This window comes from Helianthus annuus, chromosome 15, assembly GCF_002127325.2.
Source record: "Helianthus annuus cultivar XRQ/B chromosome 15, HanXRQr2.0-SUNRISE, whole genome shotgun sequence".
In the NCBI taxonomy this organism is placed as follows: domain Eukaryota; kingdom Viridiplantae; phylum Streptophyta; class Magnoliopsida; order Asterales; family Asteraceae; genus Helianthus; species Helianthus annuus.
This window is the reverse complement of record NC_035447.2, coordinates 65,724,008-65,749,734: the sequence shown is the minus strand read 5'-3', so window position 1 is coordinate 65,749,734 and position 25,727 is coordinate 65,724,008. Positions and strand designations below refer to the sequence as shown.

At 35.3% G+C, this 25,727-nt stretch overlaps 1 protein-coding gene and 2 long non-coding RNA genes across 7 annotated transcripts; all 3 read right to left on the bottom strand.

Moving 5' to 3' along the window:
- Positions 1-1,453: 1,453 nt before the first annotated feature.
- On the bottom strand, positions 1,454-6,668 carry LOC110907009. Of its 4 annotated transcripts, none has more exons than XM_035983862.1 (14): positions 6,545-6,668; positions 6,329-6,426; positions 6,153-6,218; positions 5,783-6,055; positions 5,584-5,649; positions 5,214-5,486; positions 5,015-5,080; positions 4,645-4,917; positions 4,446-4,511; positions 4,205-4,348; positions 3,980-4,125; positions 3,198-3,902; positions 2,779-3,047; positions 1,455-2,638 (listed from the first exon to the last, which is right to left on the bottom strand). In XM_035983862.1, the coding sequence occupies exons 1-12, from the start codon at positions 6,621-6,623 to the stop codon at positions 3,890-3,892; spliced, it is 1,563 nt and encodes a 520-aa protein (XP_035839755.1). In that variant the 5' UTR covers positions 6,624-6,668; the 3' UTR covers positions 1,455-2,638; positions 2,779-3,047; positions 3,198-3,889. The 4 variants fall into 4 exon arrangements, with proteins under 4 accessions (XP_035839752.1, XP_035839755.1, XP_035839754.1 ...); XM_035983861.1 differs by having other exon boundaries at positions 1,458-1,711; positions 2,558-2,638; positions 3,198-4,125; XM_035983860.1 differs by having other exon boundaries at positions 1,459-1,719; positions 2,558-2,638; positions 3,198-4,125.
- A 2,774-nt stretch (positions 6,669-9,442) lies between these two features.
- Positions 9,443-12,132, bottom strand: LOC110924807. Its single transcript, XR_002584387.2, has 2 exons — positions 11,732-12,132; positions 9,443-11,319 (listed from the first exon to the last, which is right to left on the bottom strand). It is a non-coding gene; the product is annotated as an uncharacterized LOC110924807 (long non-coding RNA).
- Positions 12,133-21,185: 9,053 nt separating this feature from the next.
- LOC110924814 lies at positions 21,186-23,393 on the bottom strand. 2 transcript variants are annotated; one of them, XR_004880871.1, is made up of 7 exons: positions 23,370-23,393; positions 22,968-23,027; positions 22,764-22,886; positions 22,385-22,626; positions 22,200-22,302; positions 21,449-22,094; positions 21,186-21,364 (listed from the first exon to the last, which is right to left on the bottom strand). It is a non-coding gene; the product is annotated as an uncharacterized LOC110924814 (long non-coding RNA). The 2 variants fall into 2 exon arrangements; XR_002584391.1 differs by having other exon boundaries at positions 22,445-22,626.
- Between the last annotated feature and the right edge of the window lie 2,334 nt (positions 23,394-25,727).

Here is a 25,727-nt window from a genome sequence, read left to right as displayed (position 1 = left end):
GATTAGGGTTTCGGTGAGGGCGGGGATGGTGGAGACGGTGGGGGTTGTGATGGTGGATGGGGTGGTGGGTTTAATAGTGGTGGTTGCTGACTTGGGTGGTTTGCAGGTTCTTCGGATTAGGGTTTCCAGTAGGGGTGGTGGGTTGAATCGTGTTGGTTGCTGATTTGGGTTGTTGCAGGTTTGGGGTTAGGGTTCCAGTGGAGACGGTGGCGGTTGGATGCTTCGTCTGATTCGTCAAACTTGCTGATGCTTCGTCTGATTCGTCAAACTTGCTGATTGAGGCGGTGGGTTGTTGCAGGTTTGGGGTTAGGGTTCCGGTTGAGGTCAAACTTGCTGATGAATGCATTGTGCTCGTCGGATGCTTCGTCTGATTCGTCGCATAGATATGGAAAAGTTGAAAGTGTCGGTGTGGAGAGTGATTTGGGTTGTTGCAGGTTTGAAGGTGGTTGTGGTGGTGTATTGTTGGAGGTGGTGGGTGAAGGAGGGAGACAGAGAGATGGTGGTGGTGGTGGATTAATGGTGGTGGTGATGAAATTGGGTGCAGGTCTGATCAACCTGGGTTTCTTTTTTTTTTTTTTTTGATTTTTTTAATATAAATTAGTTTATAATAATCTATAATGACCATTGTGCCCTTATGAGAAATGAGGATAAAGACAAAATTCTGTAAAAAAAATCGACAAAATTAGACTTTTTTGAAATTTGGACTAAAATGGCAACAAAATGCAAACCTCAGGGACCCAAATTTAAAAAATTTGAATTTTGGACTAAAGTGGCAAAAGTGAGCAAAACTCAGAGACCATTTTGGCTATTAACTCAATAAACTAATAAAGTAGAAGCTAAATTAAAAATTAATTTCAATTTCTTTTAACATTCACTCTAGTCTGTTGAGTGTTACAAACTTGGAGATTGGAGCCATCTTTTAATTATGTTTCTTAACAAATCGAACGGTGTAGATAACATATGAAAATAATAAACTAAACGTTAAGTATGGGCCAAACTTTCAGAAAAGGCCCAAAACAACAAAAATAAAAAAAAATAAAAACGCGTGAGTTATGTACGTCATCTTCTTTCTTTTCTAAAGAAGTAACCACCGGTGACCTGCAGTCCAGCGCTATATATTGCAAGGCCGGCTCCATAGGCTTGTTAACCTAGGCACGGGCTTAGGGCCACCAGAAAATAAGGGCCTTAAAATTTTTAGAAAGTTTTTATATATAGTATATGTACTAGTCTAAGTTCCCGTGTGATACACGGGTGGCTAATAAGAAAAATAACTACTTTAATATACAAATTCAAACTCATTAAAACAAAGTGATCATTATTTACTTTAAAATGACTTAGCGCGTTCAACTAATTATCTAATACTAATCGCATGAGCACGACCGGTTCATGACTTGAGTAAATGGAGTTATATTGATAGAATCAGCTTTATCAAACATGACATAATTTCATGTACAAAAATGAATAGAATTACTACAAACAAACAAATATACACCAAAAGATCAATAGAAGCCCTTAAAGAAATTCAAGTAACATATAAGCAAAGTGTGAAAAAAGTCAACATGAAGTATCTTACATTTGTAGTAGTTTTACTAACGGTTTTCCCCATGAAGTTGTGCTGTTATTAGAGTAATCATCTGCTGCAGGTGGTAAAATATTCCTTGAACGTCGTTGCAATTCATTTGTAGCACCAGTAACTTCCTGTACTCTACCCCTTTAAAACTAATAGTTAAGTTAATTAAGGGCCAATAAATCATCATATGGTTTCAACTAACAAAAAAGGCCAAACATATCTACTATCTAGAGACCAATTTAACCCTATGTTTGAGGTTAGATAACTTATCCTAATATGGCAATTCCATTCTAGACCAAGTATCACCAAATGTTTATATAGATTATTATCATAATCATACTTGAAATCATCACAATTGTTAATCTTGTTTTTCATTTCAATAAGTAAACATACTATGTGATTTTGGATACGAAAAAATAAACTCTTAAGTTCCCTATATCGGTAAGTGATTCGTAGTCACTGACAAAAGGCTGTACCAGTTTTATGCTTTTCAATATAGCAATCAAGTGTGTGGCTCCTTTTATCTTGCACCGTGTTCCTACTATTATCTAAGTCAATCAAAAAACGGCTTACCTATAAATATATGAATAATAAACATAACTTACAGAGTTGATTTTTTGGATATCCAACCATCTCAAAAAAATCAAAACTCGTTAGTACCATGTTACGAAATGTTGCATGTTAATACATGTTTTCCAAAAGACTAAAAGTGAAACCAACAAATTTGATCAAAATTCATGCCAATAGCGACCCTTTCACTTTGGTAGTTAAAGGGAAAAGTGTGCGAATCAACATATCAAATAATCAGTGACAATCACTCTACACCTATGTAACAATAAATTTTTAAAAAATAACCATGTTGTTTGTTTTAAATACTAATCAACATTAATGGGTTCGGTTCCTTCTTTCAGCAAAAGAGTATAACAATACATATGGTTGACCGAAAAAGTAATTTCGGTGTAATAAATTAGAGAAAAATAATCCAACCTGGATGATATAATGCATGAAGTTGTAGATGTGCAGCATGTGTATCTAGAAAATGAAGAAGATCCTTCATAAGAATAGCACCTGCAATTGTTATAAATCATGTAACTAACTGTTGTGCAAGAAGAAAACCTAATAATATACCATAAAAACCCAAGATTCTTCATGAACATAACACCACTGAATCAAGAAAACAACAAATTAGGCACAAATTAGTGGCAAACCTGTCATAAATACCAGTCAAAGACCAAACATCAGGCGCCAAATCGTTCAAATCTTTCTTCTCTGCCGCAGCAAAATAAAATAACCCACCTGATCTCTGTCAACAAATTCCAAAATAAGATTAGCAAATTATCAAACAAAATGCAAACTGAACTCGATTTTCATAACAAAACTAATGGAAGCTCTGGACGTGATTGTTCAGAACAAAACTAATCATCGATATGAAGAAGAGGTTACAGTCGTCCTCCTATTATGAAGAACATGACATATTCTGCAACAAAATTTTCAAAATAGAAAGTTTAGTGAATCAATAAATTTCCAATTTTAAGTAATAGTGTTTTAATAACAATCTCAAATCTAATCATTATAAAAAAATCTTACATAACAGTATTGTTCTAATCTTGGAAAAAAAACAACTAACCAAATTGTGTTGAGGGTTCATCCTTTAGTTGGTGAAGAAGCAAGAAATCGGACTCCGTTTTGTTGTAACATTGAGACATGAAGCAAAAACAAATCATGAGTTTCTTCTTAACATCTAAAGCATCAATTTCCTGAGTTGTAAAAGAAAATGAAAATCTTACAGTTGGACCTAATTTTGAGAAAACCTAGTAACCATTAACAGGTAAAAAAAATTCTAATAAAAGTGAATAGTTTAGAAAACCACCAATACTCAATATACTTAATACCCCAAGACTTCAACTGCATAGAGTCTTTCTTCATGCATATCTTCCGTCATAACGGGTGGATCCTATAAAATAAACAAATAAAATAGAAAAAAAAATGGAAGGTTATTGAATACGAAGGAGTAAGTGAGCATGTAAAAACTGATTAACCTTAGTGAATGGTGCATGCATTCAGTTGGGTTAGTTCTCTGTCAGGTATATATTTATGTGGGTATATTTATGGCAAGCTCCAAATTACAGAATAATTAAGTAGTTTTAATATAGAACTATACGTCATGTATCATATTTCTAGAGCTTGTGGTTCAACTGTGCGTCCTTCAGTAGCTTTCCGACCACCCAAATATGCTAAATACTGCATAAGCATTTTGGTTGTCTCCGTTTTACCTGTTCCACTTTCACCACTGACCAGAATGGAATTACTTTTACCCTCCTAAATCATAGCCCTAGTTTCATTAAAGACATAATTATATGTTGAAAAAATGCAAAATAATTGTTAGGCCACTCAATAAATGACAGAGACCTGTAAAACGCATTAGCTACTGCAAATACATGCGGACTTAGTTCTCCAAACAATGCTCCCTTATATTCTTCCTTCATATGACCATCGTACAAATGAGGTAACTTTTGGAACGGGTTTATTGCAATTAGAACGTTTCCGGTGCAAGTCTGCAATGGTTTTGAAACATGTGAGGATTAAACAAAATAATTATATGTTTCAATATAAGAAGGTAGGTAGGTAGCCTACGTAAATTTCATTGAGTTCGTATCTAATTCTTAAGTTCTGCAGGACTCCTGGCTCATGCAAATATGATAGTTTTGTCATGTGATCAACACCACCAGCTGGAGCTTCTGTGTCCTTTGGATATACATTTGATAACTTAGCAACTACCTGAAAGTAAACCATAACAAAAATGTATACAATCAGTTGTTAGTTGTTGATATAAACATGAAAATAATATAATTAAAATAAAATATAAACTACCAACCTTTTTGAGTTTAGGAGTCTCGATCTGTTCTATAATGCTCTTTATCCAACTCGATGTTTGGTCTACCTATAATTGGATAGTAAGTGAGTGTAAGCGAGCTTCTACCTATAATTGCAATTATTTTATTACATAAATAATATATTAAACAATATATAAACTCAATACAAAATAAATAAATGAAAAAAATTAAGATGATAACCGCCTTTTTTCCACCATTTGCAATGACCATCTGTTCTATAATGCTCTTTATCCAACTCAATGTTTGGTCTCTTAACTGAACGTGATAAAACACATTTTTAGTAAATGCCCATGAAGAAAATTTGGCATAAAAAATGTCATTGAGTTCGTATCTAATTCTTAACTTCTGCAGGACTCCTGGCTCATGCAAATATGATAGTTTTGTCATGTGATCAACACCACCAGCTGGAGCTTCTGTGTCCTTTGGATATACATTTGATAACTTAGCAACTACCTGAAAGTAAACCATAACAAAAATGTATACAATCAGTTGTTAGTTGTTGATATAAACATGAAAATAATATAATTAAAATAAAATATAAACTACCAACCTTTTTGAGGTCAGGAGTCTCGATCTGTTCTATAATGCTCTTTATCCAACTCGATGTTTGGTCTACCTATAATTGGATAGTAAGTGAGTGTAAGCGAGCTTCTAACTATAATTGCAATTATTTTATTATATAAATAATATATTAAACAATATATAAACTCAATACAAAATAAATACATGAAAAAAATTAAGATGATAACCGCCTTTTTTCCACCATTTGCAATGACCATCTGTTCTATAATGCTCTTTATCCAACTCAATGTTTGGCCTCTTACCTGAACGTGATAAAACACATTTTTAGTAAATGCCCATGAAGAAAATTTGGCATAAAAAATGTCATTGAGTTCGTATCTAATTCTTAACTTCTGCAGGACTCCTGGCTCATGCAAATATGATAGTTTTGTCATGTGATCAACACCACCAGCTGGAGCTTCTGTGTCCTTTGGATATACATTTGATAACTTAGCAACTACCTGAAAGTAAACCATAACAAAAATGTATACAATCAGTTGTTAGTTGTTGATATAAACATGAAAATAATATAATTAAAATAAAATATAAACTACCAACCTTTTTGAGGTCAGGAGTCTCGATCTGTTCTATAATGCTCTTTATCCAACTCGATGTTTGGTCTACCTATAATTGGATAGTAAGTGAGTGTAAGCGAGCTTCTAACTATAATTGCAATTATTTTATTATATAAATAATATATTAAACAATATATAAACTCAATACAAAATAAATACATGAAAAAAATTAAGATGATAACCGCCTTTTTTCCACCATTTGCAATGACCATCTGTTCTATAATGCTCTTTATCCAACTCAATGTTTGGCCTCTTACCTGAACGTGATAAAACACATTTTTAGTAAATGCCCATGAAGAAAATTTGGCATAAAAAATGTCATTGAGTTCGTATCTAATTCTTAACTTCTGGAGGACTCCTGGCTCATGCAAATATGATAGTTTTGTCATGTGATCAACACCACCAGCTGGAGCTTTTGTGTCCTTTGGATATACATTTGATAACTTAGCAACTACCTGAAAGTAAACCATAACAAAAATGTATACAATCAGTTGTTAGTTGTTGATATAAACATGAAAATAATATAATTAAAATAAAATATAAACTACCAACCTTTTTGAGGTCAGGAGTCTCGATCTGTTCTATAATGCTCTTTATCCAACTCGATGTTTGGTCTACCTATAATTGGATAGTAAGTGAGTGTAAGCGAGCTTCTACCTATAATTGCAATTATTTTATTATATAAATAATACATTAAACAATATATAAACTCAATACAAAATAAATACATGAAAAAAATTAAGATGATAACCGCCTTTTTTCCACCATTTGCAATGACCATCTGTTCTATAATGCTCTTTATCCAACTCAATGTTTGGTCTCTTACCTGAACGTGATAAACCACATTTTTAGTAAATGCCCATGAAGAAAATTTGGCATAAAAAAGTCAAACAATGACATCTAACAGGTCAATTATAGGTCAACATAAGTAGATTAGAACAAACCTGCAGCTACAACATCTACATCACAACTCACGAGTGAAAGATCAAGCTTCTGTCCTAAGGCTCTCAGCTCACCATTCATTCTGCAGCTTTGAATCCCTCAACAGCAGTATCTCCACCAGCAATCTTTAGAATTAAAATTGTGTATTCAGGTCATTTCAATTTTTTAATTTCTTATAATCTCTAAACAATTACCAACAAACACAAAATAATAATAATTCAAAGCCAAATGACTATCCAGTCCAAATTTCTCATCTTACAATTATCACTTCACAGCAAATTGATCTACAAATTTTATTAGTTAACCACAAGAGCAATATACCCATCAATTACATCTCGTAAATAACAGTAATCAACAAACTTAAAGTTTAAGAATCTAATTGGGGCTTCAAAGTTCAGAAAACCCAAAACAATAAAACCTAAAATCTAAACAAAATAACAAAGTTCAATAACCCAAAAACAAATCAAAAAACAAATATAGATAAACATCTAACAATTTTTCAGAAAAAAAAATCGTCAATTCAACACGAAATCAAACCTGGATGAACATTCAAACATGAATTGAAGATTCATTCGCCTTGTGAGAAGAAACATGTCTCCTGACACGATTAAAATCGTTGAATGCCTACACTCACAATTAATTTCACAACTCCCACAAATCTATATGCATATCAATGATTAGTTCCACATATCTATACATACATACATACATGGACAAAATGAAAAAACGAACAGAAAAATATTGTAGAATCAAAGAATTTTAAGAGTAAACATACATGGAGCAGATTCGACTTCGACTGGTTTTGAATTAGGGTTTCTGAGAATTGCCTGGATGAGAATCGGACAAAGACGCCATCTGAACTGAAGTAATCAGAAAATATGCAATTGAAGATTTCGAATGAAAATGAGAATCGGCCGATGCTCTAATCGGATTACATCATAAAAATCAAAGAAAACATACCTAGATGAGAGTTCGAATGATTGAGTTATAGGGATTTCTGAAGTGGGTATGGCCAGGTACAATCGCTACAGATGAAGCCGTAGATGAGATTTAGGGTTTGTAAAATTGAACGTGGGTGAAAGAAATCAATTTGATTAGGTTTTGAGATTTAAAGAGAAATCAATTTGCCTTACTGATTGAGAGAATTGATTAGGTTACCAAAATTGACGAAGAGTAGGTAGGAAGAATCAAAATGGCGCTCAAAATCCCAATTCTCTGGCTAAAGAGATATGCCACCTCAAGGTCAAAAAGTCAACCTTTATTTTGCTTTAGTATAGATAGATTAGACCCAAATATACCTTTATTTCAAAACTAAACTAGTTTTGCATTAAAAGAGCCCAAGGTAAAAATTGTTTAGCGAAAAAGGCCCAGTTCCAAAGCCCATTTCGTATTAACTTCTGGCTATTACAACACAACAACCATCAACCTAATCATCATTATTCAGCGGCCTAAAACCCCTAAAATATAGCCGCAATCATCGTTCTCACTTCCCATCGCAACCTGCTTTCAATTCTAGGCTATCGGCTATCACTAGACGAAAAAATTAACTGTAATCACCCATGGCGACGGGTCCATCGGGATTGGAGAAGAGTTTATGGGTGAAATTAGAGCCCCCAGTTTATAGTTCGCTTAGGGTCTACAAAAATGTTGGAACGGCCCTGATATATTGCCATCGCCGACTGCCGATATTTTTATGGGGTCAAACTGTTAAATGGAAACTACGGAAGATACCCTGTAAATATAGATTTTCCGGGAGTTAAACGATTTTTTTTTCTTTCCAATTTTATTTTTATATATTGTTATCTTTTTGAGCAACTACAATAAATTAAAAAATGATAAATTACATACATATCATGAATCAATATAAAATATTTTAAATATCTAAAATACATAAATTTATAGTGATAGAAATATCAAAAGATAATTTCATACTTTGAAGCATACAAAAGAATATACATAATATCATCCAAATACATATCCTAATTGAAATTTTCATTTTCCAAGTAGTGAAAATACTAGAATGAATCATTAGAAAAGTTCAAGGAAAAATAAAATTAAAATTCTCGCATGTATGTGTTAAAAAAGTTCTATCAATTCAATCACTAAAAAGGTTATTAATGAAATGAATTTAATTTGAAATAATCTAACTTTACAACTACCTCGTGGTTTGTGGCTACGTGTGATGTGCTAAATATACATATAAAAATAATCGTACCCATTAAGTGTCTATTTTCGATATTTCATTAGCAAAATCATGTGAACCGATGAGACCTAATTTGTTTGTTATGTGAACTAGGTTTATACCCACGCGCGCGTTGCGGCGCGCCAAACCAAATCATTCTTGATGTGAACATTTTGCTTATGCCAATGAAGTTCATACACAAAAGTGGCTGATGTGATTTATAGTACGGTTCTCACATAGATCACAAAAGTTTTTTTTCATGCGTTTGGTACCTAGTCTTCTTTGTGGCGCTAATGACGCTAATGCCTTCACCTATATATATATTGGCAAACCGATTAACATCTAAAACACCCAATAACATGAGAAGTGTTGGAAAAGGATTTACGTTGCTCCGGGCAATGGTGTTGTTTTACTTGTTGATTATCTCAAGTTCACCCGAATACATTCGGCCTCCATCCTTTGTAACAATAGTTCCAATATTTATTTTAGCCAACAAATAAAATATTAGAAAACCCGGATATCATATTGAAAATATAAAATAAGTATGCATCATTTAAGTTTGGAGTCAAAATACATGTCAATTAAATCTTAAAAGTCAAAAGTGGAGTTTGATTTCAAATGGAGGAAGTAGTTTAGTTACAAATTCATGCCTGAAGCCTCTAAAGAGGTTTTCATAACAAAACTAAGTGTTGAACACATACCACTATACCAGTGAAAATTCAAAATGTGCTTCCCAGATGCGATTGCATTAATAACATGTTCACATTCTACAAGAGCAAAGTAAATCAAGAGTTGTCATAGTAGTGTTCCATTACTGAATACTTTTGGTTTTGAAAGTCAAAAATGAACTTGCTATATTCAAATTCATACTCCCATATGAAACAATAAACCCCTTAGACCATGCGCAGTGGATAAAAAATGGGCGTTTTTTCATCCCCCCCCCCCCCCCGGGGGCGTTTTCTTCAAAAATTTGTTTGGGGCGTGCAAAATAAAACGCCTGATGGAGATATTGTTGGCAACACAAAACACCCCAATGACTGCCAATTGTAGACATTAAAGTTACATGAAACCGTTTTTTCCCATTTTCTACCAATGCGTCTATACGGATGATTCACTCACTTGAATGATGAGGTTGGTTACAGAACCGGAACTCGTTTTGGTTTGTTAATGACTTGTAGTTGACTACTCAGAATCGGTATTGAGGTTCTGATGGTTGCATAACAGGTTGCTAGTAGTAAACAGTGAACTCGCCATCCTTGCTATGCAACATCAAACCTATTTTTTTACCAAAGTTATCATAGCCGGCAAACGAACTCGGGACGTAACGGCCGAATATAACTTTCAGTTCCATATACACTTAATTCCAACAGGTCCGGTAAATACAACTGGGTTGATAATGGGTGCAACGGGTAAAAACAACGACTAACTTACAAACAGTCCCCATTCTGGTTACCGGATTGAAGTCAGTCCCAATTGAACCACATTCAACGGGTTTAGACTCATGTATTTAAATAGGGCTAGACTTGATTGTTTTTAATCTATTTGCCGGTACAGAAACGTAATCCCAATTTCATTTCCCAAATTCAAACAGTAACCCAACAGAGCCAAACACAAGTCACGGAACCGTGATTAACCTAGTGACACGAATATGGTATCACGAAATGGGAAAGTAGCGGGTGACGTGTGAAGAACTACCCAAATTGCCCATTCAAATCGAACCACAACTCAAAATACTATTCATTTAAGTTGTGTTATTAATAGATATATCAAACAACAAATCTGATTTGATTTTTGATTAACGATACCGAACCTTGCAAAACAAATCCAAAGAATAGTGACCCAATCAAACAACGACAACAACTTGAATCAAACCATTATTAAAATTTAACAAACCAATTAAAAAAACCTTTATATGTGATAACTCTTCGTAATTAATTAATTAACATTAAAAACATGTCACTGTATACAGTGCATTCACTTATGTTTACAAAATAGTGGCTTTGTTGGTAAACACCAGTAGATACATTATAAGAAGTCAACAGTGGCTTTGTTGGTAAACAAATTTCATTTAAAATTTTAAACCCACCTTTATAATTAATCGGGTTGATTTTTATTAATTTGGTTGTTTTATGCTAACCGAAACCAAACTGAAAGTGTATTTATCCTGAAACCAAAACCGAAGATTGGTTTGATTTGGTTTTTTATGCTAATCAGAAAGTGTATGTAACTTACCACGGTGAAGAACAAAGCGATCAAAACCTTGAGAATAATTCGGCTTCGTGAAGCTCTTTTCTTCATTCTTCTTCGGAGACTCTTTACCTTTGGAGCTGTAATTAAAGAATTTATATGACAATATTGGTTTTTTGCTAGCCTTGTTTTTGGCTCTCTTGGCCTCAAACTGGTCAGACAGTTCTCACGGGCCTCATCAGCCTTCGATTTATAAATGCTTTCCATGAGCACACGCTTATTTTCAAAGACATTACCCTCAACCTTCATATCATGATATATATATGTCTGTCAATCTTTTTTGACTCTCGGCTTCCTACTCGGGATGTTCTGCCCCATCATCCTTGACCAGATTACGGATGTTCTGACCTGGGATTATCAATAACAAAAAAAAGTTAAAAAAAAAACACTTTTGAATTTTTACTAATAATAAGATAATAAAGTTTTAAAAGAAATCGGTAAACAATCAGTTAAATGTAAAATTAGAGACTAAAAAAAAGAAATTGGAGATATCTCCAATTTACAAGAAACAATTGGTGCAGGCTAACCATTGCAGTTGAAAGTATCAAAAATTACATTTTCCATACACAGTAACCTAGTTGTATAAAAAATAGAAATTAACCATAAAACTACAGATCATGTCCTGCACAAAAATAAGATATACACAACTTCGGTACACCAGACAAACATTCAAAACCACAAATCAACAAAAGACGAAATACACATCTCGGATATACGAATTAATTACGGATAATTACAGATCTGAGGCTATAAGGAGTACCCGAGAAATGATGAGTGACGATGGTTGCCAATGCCAATGGATGAAGAGTCATCGGCGATGGTGTACATGTAACGATTCAATTAGGTATGAAGATAGATCGGAGAGATGAGAGTTTAGACAATGCTCGTTTTCACATGGTTTCACTTTCACCAGAACCGCAAGAAAGAGCAACACAAAACACCATGGTGGCGGAGTGACGGTGGTGACCCTCCGGTAACCGCCCACCCTCTTCTCTCTCCATTTCCCCTTTCTCTTCCTTCTCGTTCTCTCTCATCTCGGTTCCGTCTCCTATCGTTCCCTCTCCTCAAGACGGTTTTAAAAGGGTTGATGGGGGCAAAGAACCACCACAGCCACCACCATGGTGACCGGAGCACCGCCCACTCTCTTATCTCTCAGTTTTCCTTTTCTCTCTCTTCTAGTTCTTTATATTTAGAACTGTTTTAAAAAGGTTGATGATGGGGCAAAAAAAAAGTACACGTGTCTATGCGTGTGATGACCGCCCAAATTAGACCTGGCAAACGGGTTGGGTCGGGTCGGGTCATGGGTCAAAACGGGTTCGGGTTAAAACGGGTTCGGGTCAAAACGGGTCAATTATAAAAAGGGTTCTTTTTGTTCGAGTCAAAACGGGTCTGGGTCAGAACGGGTCCGGGTCGGAACGGGTCTGGGTTGGAACGGGTCCGGGTCGGAACGGGTTTCGGGTCGGGTCAGGTTTTTTTTTTGCAATATAACTTTGGTGATCATACGGCCCGTATAAGTACTGACCCGATAACCGAGAACCCATTATAACACTACCTAGGCCTGTAAATGAACCAAACGTTCATGAACTGTTCATGAACTTGTTCGGCGGGAAGTTCGTTTATGTTCGTTTATTTAATAAACGAACGAACACGAACAAAAAAATTTGTTCGTTTAATTAAATGAACGAACATGAACACACCTTGTGTTTGTTCATTTATGTTCATGAACGTTCGTTTCTGTTCGTTCATTTATGTTCATGAACGGTCGTTTAAATTTTAGTAAATACATAAATAGTTAAACTTATATAAATATTAGGTTTTCTAACTACTTTTATTAATATGACTAATTAGTATATTTATGAACTCTAATTTAGATGTGTTTTCGGATGAATTGTAATATATTAGACTTGTTTGTTCAATCATGTTAATTTATGTTAGTCTATGTTTATTCAAATATGTTCAGTTAAATTTGTTTTGTTTATGTTCCTTTGTGTTCGTTAATGTTTGTGAACTGTTCGTTTAGGCTTTAAACGAACGAACATGAACGAACACGAACATGCCCGATTTCTTAATGAACGAACACGAACAAAAAAATGTGTTCGATTATATGTTCATGTTCGTGTTCGTGTTCGGTTAATATTAAATGAACGAACACGAACATGCCTATGTTCGTGTTCGTTCGGTTCGTTTACAGGCCTAACACTACCCTAAATATGTACTTGCTGTATCTTCGAATTATATTACAAAAATGATAACGAGTTGATGACTTATCAACTGAGCTATTATACGAATATTTATATAAATAATTTTGTTCTGTGTATTTAGGTGTAACAGTTTCATTGATTCATATAGTTGACGTAATTTAGTCCCACTAGTACGTATCTATCTATCTTTTTTATTAATTGGTTTACAAACTCAAAGTTTATATTCAGCGTCATTTTCAAGAATTATCATTTTGATAAAGTTATTTTTTATCGAAACGGTACGGGTCGAAACGGTTCGGGTCGAAACGGTTCAGGTCGAAACGGTTCGCGTCGAAACGGTTCGCGTCGAAACGGTTCGCGTCGAAACGGTTCGCGTCGAAACGGTTCGCGTCGAAACGGTTCGCGTCGAAACGGTTCGCGTCGAAACGGTTCGCGTCGAAACGATTCGTGTCGAAACGGTACCGGTCGAAACGGTTCGCGTCTAAACGGTTCGCGTCAAAACGATTCGCGTCTAAATGGTACCGGTCAAAACGGTTCGCGTCGAAACAGTACCGATCGAAACGGTTCGCGTCGAAACGGTTCGATTCGAAACGGTACGGGTTGAAACGGTACGAGTCGCAACGGTTCGCGCCGAAACGGTACGCGTCGAAACGGTTCGCGCCGAAACAGTACGCGTCGAAACGGTTCGCGCCGAAACGGTACGCGTCGAAACGGTTCGAAACTCGTCCCGACCAGAAACTCGTCTCGGCCCAAAACCCGTTGCCATCCGAATCCCGTCCCGTGCAAAAACTAGTGTCGACCCGAAACCCGACCCGAACCGACCCCGTTCCGATCCAAAACCTGTGTCGTGCCGAAACCCGTCTCGGCCCGAAACTCAATTTGAACTGAACCCGTTCCGATCCAAAACCCGTTTCGTGCCGTAACCCGTCTCGTGCGGATACTTGTGCCGGCTCGAAACCCATTCCGATCCGAAACCTACCATGTTTCTTTAAGACACCAACCCACATCGACCCATTTCTTTAATGATGTCGACCCGCTTTGACCCGAAAATAACAAGATGTAATTTCAAGTGACCCATTGTGACCCATTTAGTTAAAATATCTTACCCAAACCAACCCTTATAATTTTAAAAGCAACCCAAACCGACCCATTTGGAAGGCTTTGGGTCAAGATTGCCCCCTCTAGCCCAAATGCATGCATCAATAAGACTAAACCACGTTTTGAAAACACTGTTCATTTCCCTAGCTCTATTAATAGATATAGATATTAATATTAATATTAATATTAATATTAATTTTGTAGGTTTGAAAGAAAACGAGTCTAAATGGCGCATCCTTGATACTTAATAACCAAGTTGTTGCTTTATTTAAAATATAGAGCGGACGTCAAATTTCACATGCAATTTAAAGTGTGGTTAAGATCATATATGAAGAACTTATGGAACAAGGTTACTGGAAATCAATGAATGAAGTTGGTCACTTGAAGGGAAAATGATGGATTAGTTATTCAATAACTTGGGCTAGATTTACATCGACGGGGTAGCCCACCAAAAATATAAATGGACCAAGAGATTGTGGGCTATCAAACTAAAGGAGGATGTTGGTGTTAGAACTTAGAAGGGTTTTGGAGGTATTAACAGATGAAATTAAAAGAGCGGTTTGACGACCAACAGAGGAGTGAGGGTCCATCGATAAAGGCAAAGCCTTTAAACATCTGGATTGGAAAGAGGGAGGTTTTAGATTCAAGTTCTACATAGGACAATGATTAAAAAAAATTAGCCATTCAAAAAACTAACTCATCTAACCATCATGTTTAACCTAGTTAAACCATTGGGTGTCAGCCCAATGGCCACCAGCCCGCATTCTAACCCGGAGGTGGCGGGTTCGAGTCTTGCTCGTTCCCAAAGCCCCTACGGTAGCGGATTTACCCCCAGACTCAGGCTTGCTGGGTGGCGGTCTGCGAGGTGGGATCACCTCGGCGGTTGGGAGGACCGTGGAATATCCCCCCCCCATGTTTAACCTAGTTAGCCTTATTACTTTTTATTATTTAGCTGACCTTAACTAAGTTTTAGGTTATATTAATATTTTAAACCATAAAATAATCATATTAATTAATTTTATATTCATATTATAAATAATAAATGACAATAAAACAGTAAAAAAATTCCCTTTTTATTCATTTACACGGAATTGGGTTTCGGGAATCTGTTTTTAACGGATGTTACCTTAATGATTTAATTTTAGTTTATACGTGATAGGATTTAATGTGTTATACTTCTACGACATGCTTTTCTCGGTTTGCTTGGTTCGATGATGATGGGTCTATTTTCATCTAAGAATCGTTTTGCATTTTGTTAATTTTTTTGGGTTGTGAATGCTTTATTTTGTGACGTTGGTGAGAGATAAGATGGTTAGATACCAGATTTTCGTGGTTGTCTATGTTATTGGTCTTACGAGATTGTTTAGCATATTTTAATGTTTAGCGTTTATGTTTCTTAAGCTTCGTAGCTTTGATGACGATAAGAATAGTCTCATCCGAGGACAGTTTTTTTACGCCACCATGTACGATGTCGTTGTCCATGTGACGTTTTTGTTGAACGATTGTCTGATTTTTTGTTATGGTTTATTGGATTTGCTATTGGTGGATTGGTTAATGTGGTTTGGGGTCTCTATGAAGATGTTTGTGGCTTTACCCGAGAGACCCGCATGGTTGATGAAGATTAGCACACTCCTATCATTTGGTTTGGAGTTAATTACTGTTTTCGTCCCTGTAGTTTGTCAAAAATCACTATTTCAGTCCATTAGTTTAAAAATTGCGATTTCAGTCCCTGTGGTTTACTTTCGTAACCATTTCAGTCCCCGTGGTTTCACTTTCGTAACCATTTCAATCCATTATTCTGTTAAGTACAGGGACTGAAAGTGAGGTGGACTGAAATGGTTACGAGGTGGACTGAAATGGTTACGAAAGTGAAACCACAGGGACTAAAATCGCAATTTTCAAACTAATGGACTGAAATAGTGATTTTTGACAAACCATAGGGAAGAAAACATTAATTAACTCTTTGGTTTGCGAAATGCATGTCTATATCAACTGTGCTAGCATTTTAGTCATAATATGTGTCAACCTTGTTTTTGTAGCTATGGTGAAATTATGAGTTGTTACTTTAGGAATGTTATTAGGTTTCGCTTTATCAATGAGGCGGTGATTTACATGTTAAATATTCCTAGCCTATGGTTCAGTCTTATGAGTCATGGTATATTGTGTGTTGCTTATTTTGTGAGTTTGTGGTTTTCTCATAAAGCATTGCAATGTTTGTTGTAGACATGGCTGAATTATCATTGGAAATAAGGAAAACTAATTTGCATATGGCCGTTGTTATGAAACAGAAAGGAGAGATGATTGTAAACTCTAATAGAGGTATTAGTTTCTAGATTGTTTGCTTAAGTTAGAGTTAATATGTTAATGTGTAATATTTGTGTCTTTGTTTAATCAGGAAGTAAAAGAAAAAGGTCATTTGAAAAATGAGCGAGGGAAAAAGAAAAGCTTTACCAGAAAATTATTAAGCTCGGGTAATAGTTGGATTCAAAACATGTAGCGGAGTTGGAAGTAGAAAAGTTGAAAGGACAATTAAACGTTATGAAACGTATTGCTATTCTTTTATTTTAGGGTTAAAAAAGTGTCTTGTTTTATATCATGGAAAAAGAGGACATGTCATTATTTTTTTAATTTTTTATGGTAGAAACATGTGTCAACAAATGGGTGGATTAAATAACTTTACGGGGAAGACTTGCATTCATTTTTTGAGTTCTTTTTTAGTTAAAAAACTTAGTTTTTTTAATAACGTATAGTTTACATATAAATTTATCAAATAGTAAAATATTAATGTTTTCTTTTATTAAAATTAGTGGATTTAAAAAAACTGAGAAAAAATAATCATTGAATGAGGAGGTATTATAAGAACTTAAACCATTGCACTACTCTGTTGCAGATTTCTTAGTCATTCATTATGTGAATAACACATAATAAAAAAAATACCTTTAAAGGGCTCGAATTATTATATATGATGTAAGATTGTCTGTTGTGGACATTTCTCCGTGGGTGCCAGCTAGGTGGAGTGCCACCATGGTCACGCACACCACAACGTCCAGCAGGAGGCATGAGCGGAGGCTTTAGCGTGGTCACTGGCGCAATTGGGCATGTGTAAGGGTGTTTTGGGGCGTTGTTAGCGAAGTTAGCACAACAGGCTCAAGTGAGGGGCGCGTGAGTGGTCAATGTGATGAGTAAGCGTTTAGTAAACGTCATGTGTCGCAATATTAGAGGAAAAAGTCGAGTTGTGGCTAGACAGTATAAGAGGCATATCATATATGCCTCTAGGCTAACCCCTTATCTGCTCTTTACATTCCTACTATACTACTTTTGTTTGAATTGATCAAGCCAATGAAAATACAAAGCGTGATTGACATCATGTATGTTCTTTGACCCAAGAATCATGGATAGACAACTAAACATTATGTTATTGTTATTTAATTTCTTGACAGTGAGAGTTTTTGTAGTGGCAAATTAAATATAAATAGCATACGATTAATTCTAGTATGTGGGCTTTAATCAAAATCGGACGCATATATTTACATTTTTGGTACATTTTCTTTGACTCAAATTTAGGTAAAAAATAGCCTACATAACTTTTAAGATTTTGCTATGTTGTATATTTAGTTGGTAAAAAAGTCATATTAGTAAAATAGTAAACAGTCATATTGGTTAAATAGTTAAAATAGTTTCTCTCTAACATCACTCCATGTCATATTCTCCCTAACCTGTTAATTATATTTCATATTTTAAATTTTCAGAATATCATATATTAAACAATTTTATAATTCCAATTTTTTTAATAATTTACGGTGGCACGATAATACTTCAGTGGTCCGTCAGTGATCCAGATATGCCGTTCAAAAAATGATAGGTGTAGTAAAGTTTGTAAGTTTAAACATATCTATTTTTTTACGAATTTATATTGTTTAGACCGAGAGTAGTGAGTGTTTGCCCCATCACTGACGTGGCACCGCTTTTGCAAACGGTGGGGTGTTTCCGGGGAGTGTCACCATGCCGGTAGGGCGTGGAGGGGGACAAAGATGGTTGGGCGTTAGCCTGGTAACGTCTAAAGGGGCTGAGGGGTGGGCGTGAAGGGGAGGTGAGGGTTTTCGTCGACGTGGCCCCTCTGACATACCTGTGGTAAAGCCAAGAGGCGTTAAATCAGCTACACGTATTCTTATAAGATATTGTATCAACACAAAGATGCTTTTAGCACGTAACATTAAACAATAAAAAACTAATTAAATATTCTAAGTTAATTACTATTTGTACATTTGATTACCAATATTATAATTTAAGGTTTGCCAAAGATATGAATCTTGATTAGCTTTTCATAATATTTAAAAGTCTCCATCACGTTTAACTTCTTGCCTGGCGGCAGGTTCTTGAAATAGTTTTATATGAATAATTTTTTTTAAAGAGCTAGTTCAGATGTTTGGTATCTGAATGTGTGGATATCGGGTTTAAACCTTAAATCTCTTAGGGCTTAAATCGGTTTAGGTTGGTCAACGAAAAGTTAGAACTGGGTTAAGTTTCAAATCGTGTGAGTTCGGTTTGTTGACTAGTTTTGAGCAGTTTTGACCGGTTTGGTTCGAGTTTAGCCCGTTTTAAACATAAACCAGGTATACTATTTATACTAGGTGTGGTTCAGTCCTCAGTTTTGGTTCCTGTTAAAAAAACCAGATTATTTGTGCATTTCTAATGCTATTAGGGGAGGGGGGTGGTTCACTAGTGATAGAATTTATCACTCACAAGCACCAATCAAGTTCCGCCATGTCATGAACCATTTTTCCATCACTCACAACTTTTTTTAGTGAGGGTGGTCATCACTCACTACCACACCCAACAATTTCCCCCAAACCAACAATTACCCTCACAATTAAACACCATCACGCCGTTGAAAATATCACGGAATCATCAAACCGTGATGATATAACGCGTTTTCGTTATGGCGGCGGTGGGATGTTATCAAACTCCACGCGTGATATTTGTCTATCACGTTGCCACCCCGGGTCATCTTAACCATAGTCCTAACCATCATGGTTAGCATAACTAATAAAATGTGTAGGCTAGGTAAATTAAATTTTTAAGATGGCTAACTTACACACTCACTAATCCACTTCTAAATATAAACTTTTTGTTTTCTTGGGATTTGAATTGTCAACTTCATGGGAATAATACCTTTTATCACATTTTGATACCTCTAAATTAGAAACCCTTTTTATAGGTAAAGTAAATGACCTACGTGATCTATATATTTATATTATAAATATGGTTTGACTAAGTTTGGTTGTGTTTTAAGAATGGACGATGTCGAAGGCTTTGGAGTGGTATGGAGGCTTCAACCATGCTGGCACACTGCCCTATGGCCCAGCGTGGTTGTGACGTTGACTTTTTCACTGGCGTGGAGGAGAGGGGGAAGGTGACGTGGAGCGATGGTATTGGTTCTTGTTGTTTGGGTTGACTTTGATTGATTGTAGTTTAAATTTTTATTTATTCATTTTTTTAAACGCCACTTTTAAGCTCATTTCATCCCGTGCTTTTTTGGGTTTGCCCCCTCTGCTAACGACGCTGTCACATAGCGCTTCATGTTCCCTCTTATACCCCTCTACACCGATTGTTCAAGCAATTAGCTAATTGTTTGTAAAGAATTCCATGATTTGTTTTCTGAACTTTAAATTACGTATTTTTTTGTCAAATGAAATATGACCAACTCTAGAGATTATATATGTTATATTATAATAGATATAAGAAAGATAAAAATGTAAATTTACATATCTTTAAGACTTAAGTAATAAAAATTTTTCTTACCTCACTTTTAAAACATCTCACTTGTAAAATCATAATTTTTTCATAAGTTAATGTAAAAAAAATATACCACAAAAAGAATATTTTATTCTCTTTAATTTGAGTATAGTATTGCTATATATATATATATATATATATATACTAGTAGAGACCCGCGCGATGCGGCGGCGATAACAAGTTACAATTTGGTACTCTAAAGCTTGAAAATTTCATAGGATTGTTGGGTGATTAAGAACACCCAACAATCATCACCGAACTCGGAACCAAAAGAATACAGGTTAGTTTGGTTTGTTAAGATCCTTATGTTTTATTCATTAAGCTCGTTAAGTCCACACGCGTCACAAGATGATTGCAGCACAAACCTTCAGGAGCATGAATCGAAGGAGTTAGTAGCGAAGCATAAAGTGACTAAGTTAGTGTATGTTGTTTTCAGTAGTTAGAAAGCTGCAAAATGAGTAGAAATGTTTGTTTCTTTTCTCATGCTCGTTATGCTTTTTTATTTCAAGAAGTTACAGAGCTAATTAGGTTTTGACATGCTTTGTGTCTTATTTCTATTAATATAGTCATTTACTTTTACTTTACTATGTTATTATCATTAGTATTATTATTTTGTTGATTCAAGAATCACTATGGTTTTGAGATTTGACACCAATGAATGGAAATAGATATTGGTTGCTAAATCAAACCCTCTTGGTGGGTATGAAGGATATCTATTTGATGGGTATCAAAAAATTACCTATACATTTTAACCAGACATACCTAAATTCAAAAATCTCAAACCAAACACAACCTTGGTTCATCACTATGGTTATGAGGTTTTACAATTATTAATGAATGAGAATCAATATAGGTTTCTAAGCCCATCCGTTTGGTGGGTATGAAAAATAACCAATTTGATTGGTATCGACCCATATTCTTACACCAAACATACTTAAAAACACTTTCAAATATTCAAATCTATACCCCCAGTTCCATACTCTAAAACCAAACACCACCTTAGTTGACGAGAACCGAATTTACCGGGTATATACACTCAAATTGGATGACTTCTTTGGCATAATACATCAACATGAGGAACCAAAAAAAATCCAAGTAGGAATTAAATTACTATATCAATAGAAAAATAGAATCTAATGTGCAATTGTAGGTTTTCCAGAGGTTTCATCACACCATTCACATATTTACCAGCCAAAAAATCGAATTAAAATCTGAAAAAAAAATTCAAAAACTTGAATTATGAAAATAAACCCTACAAGCTTATGAAACTATTCATCTCAGCAACAGAACCACTCTGCCTGCAAGAACCAACATCAGACCAAGTCAACAACAGCACAAAAAAGTCAAACAAAAAGTCAACAAGATCACGAAAAGATTCATACCCACTTGACAACATTCATTATACCAGCAGAAATTCCTGTTTTGAGATGAAAATACACGAAATTTATGAAAATATATGGCCCATATTAAAATCAACAGCCATGACAAGTTGCATCTTCATTCTATTACATGTAAAGATGCGTCCTCTTTGTTCTATAACAACACAGAAGAAACGTTCCATTTCAAGAACCGATGATGAAAGAATGTACTTCAGCCCAGCTAGAAACCGTATACAAAACGCCCGATAACCCCTTCCAACCAAATGCACTTCCTTCGACATGCTCTTTTTGTTTCTTGATTAAAGCAGAAAATAACGGAACAAACGACACACCAAAATGGGTTACGATTTTTCGAAGGCTTGAACTTGATGCAATAACTATGCCGATATCAGCTTCTAGAAGGCAAAGCAAGTCGCCAACCGAGTCACCAATGTAAATCGTCAGATTTGTTTTGTCACTTTCGTCGCTATTTTTAAGAATATTGGTAAAAGCTTGAAGCTTGTCAATAGGGGTCTCGATCTTTTTGATGATTTCAACAGTGGATAGAGAGTTTTCGTACAAGAACTCATTCGCGTGTACATTCGTTGTCCACCACAAAGGCATTCTTAGCTGCTTCCGACCAGCTGATTGTTACAAAAGCCTTACGCTGCTGTCACAAGAACCACCAAAAACATCATCGGTTGTGAGAAACGAAGATATCTAGTCTGGAATTAGCTCGGAATTAGAGTAATAAACTCATATAGTCGAAACTTACCTTGGATGGTGTCGGTCTGGATGATAAATAAACATGCATACGGGCTTACCACTTACCAGATGTGTAACAAGTTTCCTTGTACGCATTCATCAATAATGGAATCCTGCAAGTAGTCCCATCAGTAAAATAACATTAACATCAGATGAGAAACAAGTTCACCATTCTAACATAGACATGAGAATAACATTTTAAAGGCGGAAAGCTTGCTTGTGAAAAGACTTGAACAAAAGAAGATAAACACATACAACCAAACGGGTTTGATTCGAACCAAAAATCATAACAAAACTCGTCACCATGCTTAAAACATCGTTTGATTCGTGAATAGATCTATCATGCGGTGTAGAGTATCGGGCTTAAATTTTCTTGCAAATAAGTAACACGGTCGGTTGATCCCGTTCCACATACATGGCATAACCATAGTTTTCTTCTGCATAATTCAAGTTATGATTTAGCATTATCCAGAATTTAGTAAACACAACCAAGATTAAGAACAACCAAAACGCGTTAAAATCAACATATTATGGTGTCACGAGTTGTTGTCATCCTTGTTTAACATAATCATACCGTTATATTTTTTATTAGTTGGTATGAGAAGTCTTGCTCGTGGTAAGATTTCGGATGCCATTTTCCTTCAGACCAGTCGACGTGTCTTACCGACCAGTTTGCAATCCCGTAAGGATCAAGCATCTGAATATTAGCAAGAAAAAAAAAAACTCAATGAGAGTTCAAATATTGTCACAACTTGTTAAAATCAAATAAGTTTCACACATAGAAAAAGGTTGGCAAATAGTGCTCGTCGGCATAGCAATTGCGTCCGTCCATACCGGGCTGCAATACCGAAATCAAATCAAATTATATGATTCTTGATCATACCAAATCAGCAGAAAGAAATTAGCAAAACCATGTTCATCACCAGACCCTTTGCACAATTTAGCAAAACCATGTTAAATACATTTGCAACTACCACACGAAGTGCAATAGAAATCAACCACAACCAATGTATTATAGTTTTTTGCTTTTTCAAGAACCGTGAGTTGTTCCCCGTCCCTTTTTATTTCTCTAACACATTCAACAGGACACAGCTCATCAGATAACTCTAGCGGGCCCCATTAGCCGTACAGTTGACAGACTGGCAGTGGATCCCTAGCCTATGATATTGTAACACTGCACCTTTGTTATCGCATGGAGTTCTATTGTAACGCCCCGCATTTTCGAACCCTTCTTGTTTTAGCAAGTCATGTTGTACTTTCCATATTTAGACACTTGTACTCTCTTTGTAATCTACTTTCGTTTCATTAGTAATTCGAGACTATTATGAAAACCAAGCTATTTTATTCATGTTTGTGTTAGACTTATGTGCAATGTTCACGTTTGAACGATATATTATCATAGACTCCCGATTCGTTATTTCGCTTAATGCTCGTTAAACAAGTTGAAACTTGTAAAATAATGAAACTCGAAAGTTTCATGAAGTTAATCGTTAAAAATCTTTTATCCTTATAAATATGGTTATTTATAAATTGTTTAGTTAATTAAATTAATTAATTTTACAATTTAAAAAAAAAAGTTTATTTTTATAATAATCTAGTTAGACTCGTTAGATTTTAAAGTTAGTAAACTAACCTAGTTAGTTTGTTTCATAAAGTTAGTTTTCTTACTAAACAAAATAACCCAACATTAGTTTTAATTAAAGTCTAGGGATTATTTGAGTAATTAACCGAAACTTTAAACTACAGGGGTTGTTTATGTATTTCCTGAAAGTTTCATGTGGGAAACTAAAAGAAATTAATTAAAAAAAAATAGATGCAGACCCCAGGACTCGAACCCGGGTCTGTACCCTCACACACACGCGCATTAACCAGCTGAGCTGGGACTCCTCATTGAACAATATCAGCCCAGTAAAATATATATCAACTCGTTAAAATGACCTGATTCACAGCCCAGCGCGGACAGACTCGTTTTGGGCGGGTTTTTGGTGAGTTTTTGAGTTTTAAATCATGTTTTAACATTAATTACTCAACCACAACCTAACCTAAACCTTCTCCTATAAATACCACACTAATCCAAGTCCTAAACACTTTACAAACACTCTCTAATCTCTCCAAAACACTCTCAAATTCAAGCTCAAAGCTGCATTTTCGGGCAGATTGATACACCTACACTAAAAGTGGTATAACTTGTTCATTTCTTAACGAAATTGCTTGATTCTTTTTCCTACTTGCTTGGTTAATCATGTAGTTTGATTCCTTGACTTCTCCTTGGAGAAATCAGACCTGGAATTGCTCCGAAATTGACCAAAAACTTTCTGTTTTGTTTCAAACTTATGCAAACTTCATCCAACTTGTGTGAAACACATCTCAAACCAATGTCCTAATGCTTACAACCTCTCTTATGGTTGGTTAAGCTTAAAAACATGGTTGAGACATCTAAATCAGAGGTTAAAACCTCATAAACTTTCTGTTTTTAATTAGGGTTTTACCCACAAGTAATGTTCAAGTGTGAAACTTGTTGAATGTGTGATGGTTGGATTAGCTTGGGCTATCCTTCATAAGAATCTACTCATTACTTGATGTTTTGCTATAGATTAGTTGTTGTTAATACCTTGATACTTGTATGTTCATGACCCTCCTTGTTGTTTATAACAACAAGTGTAGTGGTGAACAATAGAGGTGCCTAAATGGAAGCTTGTTCTTCCTACCTCATGTATGTATTCCATGACACAAAGAGGTACCTAAATGGAGAAATTAATCTCCTACCTCATGCTTGAATCATAAGACTTGTAAACTATATAATATCTAAGTTATTCTATATGTATACATCTAAGTAACTAAGACTTGATGATGACTTAATAGTTATTTGTTGAGTGGACGTTACATCATCTATGACCATGCCCTTGTTACGACTCTAATGGGTCTTAGAATCCATGAAATCATACCAACTCTTTTGAGTTTCAATAGTGTCAAGAACAAGAGTTATGTGTACAAGATGATTATTTTCACCTATGTTACTTTCTATATATTTTAAAAACTCCGAATCTATAATCTTCCGTTATACGCCAAACTCACACACCTACGTTTCCTTGTGTAGAAGGACAAGGTGCTCCGAACTAATTCATCTACAAACTTGCTCTCGGAACTTCAAATCACCACTTGTAAACCGTGAGTATACTCGAACCCATTTTTACTTTTAACACTTTGGGTGCAACATGTATTCTATATTAAACGCACATGACACTTGAAACTTATTTGAAACTTAATCTATCCATTTAAACATGAAACATGAAACTTGTGAATCTTGAGACTATTTTTGTGCTATGTGAACGTTTAATTCTTGTGTGTAGTTCCGCCTTAACAATAGTAGCGCTATAGGAGTAATGCACCTCCCCGTTAGTCTTTGGGGTATTGTTAGGAGGAGACATATCAACCTCCCGTGAAACTTTGGGTTAGGTACTTTAACGCATTGGGAAACTTGGGCTATCACTTGGACTACGTAAACTAGCACGTTGAAACTATTTTAATATGTTCATGT

Coding starts and splice junctions, on each gene's coding strand:
- LOC110907009 (XM_035983859.1), bottom strand. CDS start 6,623: ATGAATGGTGAGCTGAGAGCCTTAGGACAGAAGCTTGATCTTTCACTC. Junction 6,219..6,328: donor ATCATCTTAATTTTTTTCAT/GTATTTATTTTG, acceptor ATCCAATTATAG/GTAGACCAAACATCGAGTTG. Junction 5,081..5,213: donor CAAATGGTGGAAAAAAGGCG/GTTATCATCTTA, acceptor ATCCAATTATAG/GTAGACCAAACATCGAGTTG.